General features: G+C 44.1%; 1 protein-coding gene across 1 annotated transcript in view; it reads left to right on the forward strand.

Moving 5' to 3' along the window:
* Nucleotides 1-10,912, forward strand: part of itga5 (integrin, alpha 5 (fibronectin receptor, alpha polypeptide)) — a 36,106-nt gene extending 25,194 nt beyond the window's left edge. Inside the window, exons 20-30 of the mRNA XM_079238790.1 lie at nt 171-321; nt 402-494; nt 1,066-1,145; nt 2,004-2,084; nt 2,187-2,292; nt 2,643-2,801; nt 3,357-3,464; nt 7,163-7,276; nt 8,175-8,276; nt 8,374-8,496; nt 8,586-10,912. Coding sequence (XP_079094916.1) covers nt 171-321; nt 402-494; nt 1,066-1,145; nt 2,004-2,084; nt 2,187-2,292; nt 2,643-2,801; nt 3,357-3,464; nt 7,163-7,276; nt 8,175-8,276; nt 8,374-8,496; nt 8,586-8,669 — 1,201 coding nt within the window. The 3' untranslated portion in view covers nt 8,670-10,912. The remainder of the gene's footprint in view (nt 1-170; nt 322-401; nt 495-1,065; nt 1,146-2,003; nt 2,085-2,186; nt 2,293-2,642; nt 2,802-3,356; nt 3,465-7,162; nt 7,277-8,174; nt 8,277-8,373; nt 8,497-8,585) is intronic.
* The last annotated feature ends 91 nt before the right edge of the window (nt 10,913-11,003 follow it).

An 11,003-nucleotide genomic window follows, 5' to 3' on the forward strand; every position in this document is an offset into this window, starting at 1 on the left:
ACTATTCTAATTGAAGCAGCAGCTTATGGCGTCTTGTGCATCCAGTAAAAACACAAAGAATATTTATTATTGCTGCTCCGTTATCCTCACACAACCTGATTTGTATTTATTTGTTTGCGGAGCGTACCTGTTGACCAAATGAATCTTATTTCCTCTGCCTGGACCTTCAGTGACAGGAGGGAAGTCTACCTCGGTGATGACAACTCGCTGACCTTGACTTTCAACGCCAGGAATGAGGGTGAGGGAGGGGCGTACGAGGCAGAGCTGTATGTGCTGCTGCCCCCCGAAGCCGACTACAGCGGTATTTCCAGAAATAATGAGGTGAGAGGAAACACCGCATAACAAGGTGCAGGCCAACACCTGGCAGGGACTGATGTGTCTGCGTGGTTCCTGCCTTGCAGAGCTTAACTCAGCTGACCTGCAGCTATGAGACGGAGAACCAGACCCGGTACCTCAGCTGTGATTTGGGCAACCCGATGAAGGCTGGTACCAACGTAAGAGAACAGCTAGCTTTTGGTTGCTATTTGGCTTTTTTTTTTTTTTTTTTTTACCCCTGATAATACAGGAACTCATCTTCAGTGTATGTATTTGTAGTTGTAGTTAAGTATTCAGGTGGGTGGGTGGCACAGGAAAAGTTAGCATGCGTCAGGAAATGTTGTGACAGGAAGTGCAGACGCCATCTGTGCCTTCTGCTCCCTGCTGGGAAAAGTTCCTCCTTTTAATGATTGAGTCACAAGCTGGGAGGTTTTAATAGGTCTGCAGAGGAAGACGAACAACTGCATGTGAACTGAAGGAACAGAAAGACTGAGAAGTCGTCGTAGGATCAGCTCATTTAGTCTCTGAAGGATTCTTAATTTCGTGTCTTTTAAAAGCAGCTGTGCAAAGCAGATCCACTCTATATGAAATTTAAGGTGAATGCAGAGCAAAAGTAAAAGTGTGAGCCTCCTTTTTGTGCACGTAGCTCTTCCTTTCAGCATGAAGATGAGTTCCAGGATTCTTCCTTCTTTCTTTGCTTGTCGTGTTTCCGTTTAAAGGCAATAATTCTGAAGACATTTGTTTTTGCAGCTTTGGGCAGGTCTGCGCTTCACAGTGCCAAGACTGAAGGACACACACAAAACGGTCCAGTTTGAGGTGCAGATTCGCAGGTACGGTTTGAACAGCTTCTCCGCTAAGCGCTGACAGAAGTATTTCAGCAAAACACTGCAAAAACTGAAATCTAAGATTAAAAATCTTAAATTGAGTACACATATGCTTATTTTATTAAAGGTAAGATCATTCTTAGTTTTTATCCCAGAGAATTCCTCTTTTTACTTGTTTTGGGAAGTCTTGACAAGCCAAATTTTCTTGTTATCTGTTTACAGGTTATTTATCTTATTTTAAGCAACATTTACCTAATTTTTGTATATTTTTTTTCTTGTTTTTTAAGGCTGAGTTTTTGCGGTGAAGTGTAAAAACACAGGCTCTGAAACAAAGTTCACTGATCCTCACTTCATAATACTTTTTGAATATCAAACATTTCTGGATTATGAAAAAAAAAAAAAGACATAATAATGTTAATAATAAGTACAAGATGTTAAGCATGAACCATTCATACAGCTGAGCTGACGGTTTTTAAACAATTCACTTAAATAAAACCACAGGCGAGATGAGGAATCTGCTCCGTATGCAGTTTCCTCGGCCTCTTCATGTCACGGGCGTTCCATCCAAATCTTCTGTTTGGCTGTTTTTCTTTACGTCTCATTAAATCTGCTGGATGTCAGCAAATATGCAAATAGATTATCATTTCTAAAAGTTACATGGAGGGTGGAATTGATCCTGAAAATCCCAAAATGATTCAAACTTATTTGAAAGATCAATGATTTCTTCAGCACTGTAACAGTTAAGATGTATTTTTATATCAAACCCCCCCAGGCTTCATCTGCTACTTCTCATTTAAATCTCCACTTTCTTTACAAAGAATCAGCTCATCTGAATATTTTCTTTGTCTTTTTCTGTTTCCACAGTAAAAATGAGAACAATTCCCACAGTGAAGTTGTACCGTACAAGCTGGAGGTGGTTGTTCAGGCTGATGTCATCCTGCAGGGGTGAGTCCAGGTCTTTGATTCCCTCATTTCAACCTACGGGACTTCATTAGGTCTCCAGCAGCTCCCTACGCATGTTCTCACAGCCCTCTTTCCCTTTTCAAGTGTGTCCCGACCAGATAAGGTCTTCTTTCCACCGGCCAACTGGAAAGTGCCCAAAAACTACGGGGTGGAGCAGGACGTCGGGCCTGCAGTGAAACATATTTATGAGGTAATCAGCCATGCTCTTTATCTGTGCACACTCATCGTTGCAGAGCCGATTAGGTTTGAAAGTAGATCCTACTGTTCATTAAGACACAAGCAATGAACGAGAAGAAAGCAAGTGTGTTCCCAGAAACGGCAGGAATGGAAAACCAAAGAAAATGAGCTCCAGATCACACAGAGAGATTTGTGTCGAGTCGATCTCGTAGTTTGTGATATGAAAGCGGTGTGGTTGATAAGGAAGCTTCAGCATGGGAAAAGAAAACCAGTCGCCACTGTTGGCTTGAAGTAAAATAAGAACACAGATGGGGTTTTTCTGACTCTCAGGCTTAAAGGCTGCGTTTTCTCTTGTTTTTCCAGCTTGTGAACAACGGTCCCAGTCGGATCAGCCACACCTTACTGACGCTGCGATGCCCTCTCCGTGTGCATCCCAACACCATCCTTTACCCCCTGGAGTTCTCCACCGAGGGCCCCATCAACTGCACCTCCGACCAAAAAATGAACCATCTTAATCTCAAAGTGAGGATCTCACGTGCACACCCACACGTCCCGAGGGTCAGATGAGGCGAAATTATAGATCCTTCCCCAGCCTGATGTCCCGGTGTTTGGCCCACGTCCACCTCCTCCCAACTTCCCAGCCCCACCCAGGACACTTACCCCACCACTGCTTTGAAGTCCCAGCTCTTCCCGATAAACCACCTCACCCAGCTCCACACTCGCTCGTCTTCAAGTGACACCCTCTCTATAAAAACTAGTAGCCTTGTGATTTTGTGGGTAAATCATTTCAGTGCAGTTGTTTTTGTTTACATGTGAAGCTTGACAGATGTTAAGCAGGGCCATGAGGGGTCATCAGTCTTGGCTGTGACCTAATGTTTTTTTTGTTTTTCCCATGTGAATTGCTAAGTATGGTGTATTTCCACTGGAATCCATGAGGAGAGCTCACATGATTCTGATTAATGACGACGAGCCTCAGGGTCATGCTAACATTAGGTCTTATATTGACAGAAAGGGGTGGTGTGCCCTGCCTGGTGAAGTCAGTGATCTAATGAGGGGTGTGTACTTTGTGTCCTCCAGCTCCAGCTCACATCCACAGAATCTCCTATTCTGGCGCTGAAAGCCCATGAACATCATGTTGAGAGGCGGGACGCCCACAAGAATCAACTGGCTCATTTAACAAACCTGGTAAGACACCGAGAAGAGAGTTACAGAGAAATGTTGAAGTCATGTTGAAGCTCAGAAGGAGTGGTGACATGACTCAGGAATTGAAAGCGAGATTTTGCAGCTTTGGCTGAACGTGGGGATACACTTTTGCCTGTAAAGTTCATGTTAGTGTGCTAGTCTGGATCTATTTTGGTGACACGGGTCCAGCACAAGGCTCTGGGGACTGGATAATTAAGTTATGATGTCATTAAAAGGGAGGGGTCAGAGGGCACAGGCTGGTTCTGTTGTGGCGATTAACATTATAGAGGCTTAAGTAATGGTGGGAAAGGCTGAGAAGATATGAGTCGTGTGTGTGTGTGTGTGTGTGTGTGTGTGTGTGTGTGTGTGTGTGTGTGTGTGTGTGTGTGTGTGTGTGTGTGTGTGTGTGTGTGGGGCGGGGTGGGGTGATGCATTACTTACTTCACAGACCGCTCTAATTTTTTGGCTCTGAGCGTTACGAGTCTCCTGAGCCGCCACGCACACTGGTCCCATTGATCCACCCAGCTGCAGGTAACTGCTTTATCTGCATGCATCTGTGGATACCTGCCTCCACTGAAGAGGCCTTTGTCTACATGCCAGTCTCTTCTAGCTGAGACTGTTTATCAAGCATGTCCAATGACAGGATAAAGGACCCCTTTCTCCAGTTTTCCCTGCGTCTGCACTTATATTTTTTTATGCCTGAGAGGCTTTCAAAGCGATTCCTGATCAGTGTGTGTTGGTGTTTAGCAATGCTCGGATGGAGCCGTCGGTGCTTTGTCTCTAAAGGGCTGAGCTGTGCATGAAGGTCAAAAGCTTTTTGGAAATGACAAAAACAAAAAACGTTGACAAAGAAAAAAACAAACAAGGATTTTTGCATTCATTTGGACTTTTTGATCATTTTATTTAATATTCATCTAATTTTACATGTTAAGCCTGCAAATCATTACAAGAAAGTTGGATTGGGAGCAATTTGGAGCTGATAATGAGATTTGAATTTAGTGTTATTTGGAACGGATGGAAAAAATAATTTTATTGGTTTAAGAGAATGTTGCTTCAAGACGGATTGGAAGGGGACTGAACATGCATGCCTCTTCTTCTACTAATAAATAGTTTTAAAAAATCTGGAGGAATTTTGGGACATGAAAAGCTAAGGCTCAAACATAAGCTGGATTTTTTTAAAATCATTACATCAAAAATAATTCATCAGTAGTACATATTGACATGGACTGGAGTTATTACCGTCAGAAGCTAAAATGTAGTTTTAAGTTCACAAATGTCACTTGAAACCTTTGCTAGCTTCGCTCAGAGCCTCTGTAGGCTTCGCTGGACTTAATAGGATCTGGGATGAAGCATCACACAGTGGAAACATCTTCTGTAATGTGGCCAGATCTTTTGTTTGGAAGAAATATACATCATTTGTAAGACAGAGAGAGTCCTAAAGACTGTTATCAGCAGCAAGTCTCAAAGCCAGGCTGTGTGATGGGATGTGGTTGCATCAGTTGTTCCATTTCAGTTTGTCCCTCTGAACATGTTTTATGCTTGATGCCCTTCCTGATGCAACCCCTCTGTATTTATCTGGGCTTGGGACCGGCCCTCAGAGACAATAGTGCTCCCCTCGGGGCTGCAGCAACATAGGGTAGCAGGATTCGACCCACAGACCATCAGGTCACAAGACAACAGGCATCAGTGCCCTTTTGTAAAACTCATTTTAAATAAAGTTTAAATAAACTCATTTTTCGGGTCGGGAGTGAGGTCCTGTCTCAAGTGGAGGAGTTTAAATATCTCGGGGTCTTGTTCACGAGTAAGGGAAGGATGGAGCGTGAGATCGACAGACGGATCGGTGCGGCGTCTGCAGTAATGCGGACTCTGCACCGGACTGTCGTGGTGAAGAAGGAGCTGAGCCAGAAGGCGAAGCTCTCGATTTACCAGTCGATCTACGTTCCTACCCTCACCTATGGTCATGAGCTGTGGGTCGTGACAGAAAGAACGAGATCTCGTATACAGGCGGCTGAAATGAGTTTCCTCCGCAGGGTGGCCGGGCTCACCCTTAGAGATAGGGTGAGGAGCTCGGTCATCCGGGAGGGGCTCAGAGTAGAGCCGCTGCTCCTTCGCATCGAGAGGAACCAGTTGAGGTGGCTCGGGCATCTGGTCAGGATGCCTCCTGGACCTCCCTGGTGAGGTGTTCCAGGCATGTCCCTCTGGGAGGAGACCCCGGGGAAGACCCAGGACACGCTGGAGGGATTATATCTCTCGGCTGGCCTGGGAACGCCTCGGGATCCCCCCCGCAGAGTTGGCAAATGTGGCTGGGGAGAGGGAAGTCTGGGCTTCCCTGCTTAGACTGCTGCCCCCGCGACCCGACCCGATAAGTGGCAGAAAATGGATGGATGGATTTCCTCTTCTGGGATGGCCGCATTAAAACAGAGATTTGAAGCAACGGGTCTTGCCATAAAGACGACATGTTTTGTAAGGAAGTCCTGATCTGTTGCCGCTACAGAATGTGTGGAGAAGGAACGGCAGCATCAAAAGGTGGTGAAGATTACAGACCAACTGTTTGGGAATGTGCTGCAGGGCTGAAATGCAAAAAGAAATGGAATTTTCCTGTTTTACAGGCTGCATACCATGTAAACTGTAGTATTACCATTTTTGAAGTACAACTTTAACCCACAACAGATCAGTTACCACATGTTTATGTTCATTTCTCATCAGTCAGCGGCTTGATTAGTAAAGATATTTGCTCTCAACCATGAAGTATGTTTTTCTGTTATGTCTGTCAACGTGACGTGGAGATAATGTGTAATCTATCGAGTCAAATCTCAGCTCAAAAGTAAAACCTCCTTTGGTATTTGTACATATCTGGTTTACTTCTGGACAACACTTTCCAAGTCTTCTCCTGGTTTTTGGAAAGCTTTTTAACAAAAGAATCAGCCAATTGCAAGCAGCAGCTGTGCAGTCTGGTCGCAATGTTGTTTTATTAAGTTGTGGGAAAAGCTCCTGTATCCCTATAATCCACATCTTCACCACATAATCCCATCAGGGGGGAATATGTGGATCGTGGGTCTGAGGCATCTTCAAAACCTGGACTACTCATGTCATTTTCTCAGACCTTTGTGGCCCTGCAGCCCTGGAGGGCATTGGGCTGGTCTGCTAGGAGGAAGTGGACCGAAATGTTCCCTGTCTGTCTCAGTACTCATTAATTCTAAGACTGAGCCTAAAGGAACTGGGCAGGCACTCTCCTCTTTGTTTGCCCTGCTTGGTGTAATGAGTAAACTCGTACGCTCCCGCAGGAAGCCCACCGAAACCTCTCGGTCTGGGGGTGGTCTCGTTAAGGCACTAATGCTAAAGGACAGTGTGTGCATGTTTTAAAATGTTAAAGCTGCCTTATGGGGATCTAATTAAGACTGTGTATTCTACAGTCTTGAGAAAAATGGGCTGGTTTTAGTGGTTGGGCAATAATGTGGCAAGTGGTGCATGCTGCATTTTTACAGTCTCATGACATTCCTTCAATCTAATTCAAAGCAGGCGTGGAATATCTTAACATTGGACTCTTTGTTGCATTTATTCGACCTGCAGCATTAACATGACTGTTATTAGCTCTTTCCAGATCTATTATTAGTTTTTCTAGTTTTTCTAGTCTAGTTTTGCCAGTGCTTTGTGGGAAAAATATGGTTTTCATCAGGGTGCAACATTCTGTGTTTCCATAGTCTTGCTCTAATGTGGAGTGCTGGACACTCCAGTGCAACGTGGGTCTGCTGGAGAAGGGAACTACTGCTATCCTGGAAGTTCGCTCCCGCGTCTGGGCCGAGACCTTCGTTGAGGTTAGTTGGAGAGGAACCCTGACACTCAAGCTGCATCTACATGTACCGTGCATGAACACATGTTTCCAACACAGGCAAAGATTGAACGCTATAGATTAGTCTTGTGTATTTTCTCTTGTCAGGCTTTGGCAGAGAGTAAGAAGCCGTTTTCCTCAAAACCAGAGAGAAAAAAAACTAAAGCAGTTTAAACCTCAAATGCAAACAAAAGCAAATCACTGCAGTAGTCATCCTCACGTTTGCTTGTTCTCTTGGCCAGGGCCGGATTACAAGTGCACAGGCACCCGGGCCCCGAGTGTCCCACGGACCCCTTCCCCCAGCGCAACATTGTAAAAAAATTGTAAATGATACACTGTCAAACAACATTTCTATCATCTCTCAGCCAGTGGTACCAATAGCAATAAACAAGGCAACTATCTGGCTTTTATGTACATTTTGTTTTATGTCTAAACTGCTGGTGTTTGCCCAATGTGGGCCCCACTAGTCTCCTAAATGGGCCCCAAGTGGGTATGAGCCCCTTGGCCCATGCCCATAATGCCCATTGGATAATCCGGCATTGCTCTCGGCACTCGCACTGGTTTGAAATCAGCTGCCAAAGCGCTCAGTTTAACATATGAGCTGCAAAAATGAGGCGGTTGCTTTGTGAAAATGAAGATGGCTCCAAACTGGTGTCCAGACTGTCGCTTTGAGCAGTGTTTTCCTGTCATGTGTGAGCCATACTCTGTGTATTTACCACCTCCTGCACACTGTAACGCAGACCACGTGTGGCATCTTGAAAATTCATTATCTGCTAGTCACAGTTTCTCACAGCAGTTTAACGTTTCCAGAGGTTTCTTTATGTTGTCTCTGTCGCCATCTTGTGTATGTTTAGTGTACTGTAAGCAGTTTTTGTCCTTCTCAGAGAGCTTATAAGCAGTATGTGCTGGAGTGCCTGGCTTCATACAATGTGGAGAAGATGCCATATGCGATCCCACCCAAAGTTTTACCCAGTGGACACAAAAAGGTATTTAACAGCTTTACTTATTCATCATGCTGAAGCCAGTTGGCCCCCATCTCACAGAGAGGAAAGATGTGATGAAGATAAACTGTCCACTTCTCAGGTTGTGACTCCTTTGGTGTGGAACAAACCAGACATCCAGAACTCCGTTCCACTCTGGATCATCATCCTGGCTATTCTGGCGGGTTTACTGCTCCTGGCGCTTCTTATCTACGTCCTCTACAGGGTCAGTGGCGGATTTAAAGACAATGCAGATAAACCTGTTCAACGTTTGCCAACATCTAATCCTTCCGTTTCCACGTCTTTCTTTTGCAGCTTGGCTTTTTCAAGCGATCTTTACCGTACGGCACCGCCATGGAGAAAGCGCAACTCAAGCCGCAGGCTGCTTCTGAGGCCTAACTGGGCACCACAGCTCCCAGAACCACCATATCTGGCCGTATGATTGCAATGAAGAAACACGATGGAACGTGTAGAGTGGAACGGAGAAGGAGGGGAAGAGTTGTGTGGAAGAAAGACTACTGGAACTCCACTGTGCTGCACTAGAGGAAGAATGAAAAAATCCCAAAGATCTCCAAGCCAAATGAATGTTTTTTTTTTTTTTTTTTTATGCTTTAATTTATGTCTTCTTTTTTTTAATCAGGGTGGGATTGTTGTCAAATAGAACTTTTCTCAGTGCCTAAAGGCCAACATTGGACTGTATAACAGACGTGACTGCACACAGGCTACCTTCGACCTGTGCATGCAGCTCCATGTTTGGTTTACTTCTCTGGACTCTTGTGATGAGTAATACCCGTTTAGCTGCCTTATGTTGGTGCTAATGCTTGGATGCGTTTGCTGCCTCTGACAGGATTTGGCCATGCATTGCTTGTGGCCTCCAGGAGCTGTGAACTGGGCTGCCTGATGAGGCCTGAGAGTATCCCTCTGCTACATGGAAGATTGATATTCAGGTGTAATTTTAACAGGCTAAAAGCAGCATTGCATTGCAAAAAAAACCCCAAAACGTATGATCGACAAATCGCTTCAATGACACAGCTTTGATTGCAAAAGATAATCATTTCCCGCCAGATTTTAAGCCTCAAGGTGTTTGATTCCCGCTGCTCCGAGCAGGAAAAGCGGGTACTGAAAAGGCATAGCTGGTTGATTCTCAGCTCACGATGAAAATGATCACTTTCTGCCTCAGGTTGGTGGGCGGTGGTTTTTTTGCACTCAAAGGAAACCTACTGATTTTACTCCAAAGATACCAAAGACGAACTGACTGACCTTCCTTTGAGTTCTCAATTTGACTCCTACTGATCACTTTGTTCAAGTCCTGTATGTTTGTGCTCAGAGTTACCACTGCTGGTAGCTGTCTATAGTCGACTGGGATGGGACTGGAACCACCACAGACCTGTGAAACCTCATTAAGGCTGAAGCAGTGTGGTGCTTCTGTCTCCTTGAGAATATGTTGCTGTCTTTACTCCTGTTGGTTGGCGTCGGGCTCATTCAGGACAAAAGACTGCATGCAAGCAAGTGACGCTTGAGGGGAAGCGGCAGAGCTAACTGCCGCGGCAAAACGACGTCTTGAACAGATGACAATCAGCAGTGATGTAGCCTTTGTGGAAGGCTGAAGATAGATGGATGCCATTTTCAGCTCACAGCTGTGTGATGTTGACTGAAATACTGTATTATTAACTTTCTTGTGAGTAAAATGAATGAGAGGTGGCTGAAGCCACCCATCAAACACAAGGTTACAGGGACTGAACATTTAAATGCTTTGTGTTGATTTCCTTTGTTGTGTACATAAGTTTAATGTGCCTTAAATGTAAATACTAGGATGTGTGTGGGTTAGATGTTAGGGCTGCATGTGTGTGCATGTGTGACTACATGCATATGTGCATTTGTGTGAATGCTATATTTAAGGAAGTTTTTTTTTTTTTTAAATGTTTGTACGTGTGTGTGTGTGTGTTTGCCTTTCCCATTGCCTAGTCCTTTGTAGCTTGAGATAACTGAGGTCAAACAGTTCTACATTACTATTGAACTTGATAGCATAAATACCTCAAACAAAGGGATAACCACTAGGCACTGGGAGCTACATGTTGTTTGGAAGTGCAATATTTATATTCACTCTTTTTAAAAAATTTTTTTTTTTTAATATAACAGTTCTTGCTTTTGTTTTTTTTTTTTTTTTTTTTTTTTTGTGATCCGGTCGTGATGAATCAGAACTTTGTGTCAAATACGTGATGAGCATGAACATAAAAACCCTCGGTGGGTTTATCTCGTTCTCACTGCTTGTAGACTGACACCTTTTTTCTTTCCCACCCGCTTCGGTTGTACTCGCCACTTCACTGGATTAGCGTACACACACTCACTCTATACATATATATGAAAACTCCTTAGTGATGTTGTTAAATCATTATTTATAATGGCGGGCTCATTTTACTGCTCCCTTCATGGTTAGATCAGGAGAAGGCACTGTTTTCTTTCTGTTTTGATATGTCTTAGCCCACTTCCACTCTCCAGGACTTTTAAAAAGAGGATGTACATATTTATGAGAAGGAGAGAATTGATTTCAACTGATGATTTGTTGTGATATTTCTCACCCCATATTGGGGAGACCTTATGCAGCGGGTGAAAAATGGCTCTTTCAATGCCAGTTTTTTTTTTTTTTTTCTACCTGTTACTGTTTCTACCTTAAATAAAATATTTCCCTTTGTACACATTTTTGTCTTCTTACTGAATACACATAACTGGGAA

Source organism: Telmatherina bonti, assembly GCF_933228915.1.
Source record: "Telmatherina bonti genome assembly, chromosome: 4".
In the NCBI taxonomy this organism is placed as follows: Eukaryota; Metazoa; Chordata; class Actinopteri; order Atheriniformes; family Telmatherinidae; genus Telmatherina; species Telmatherina bonti.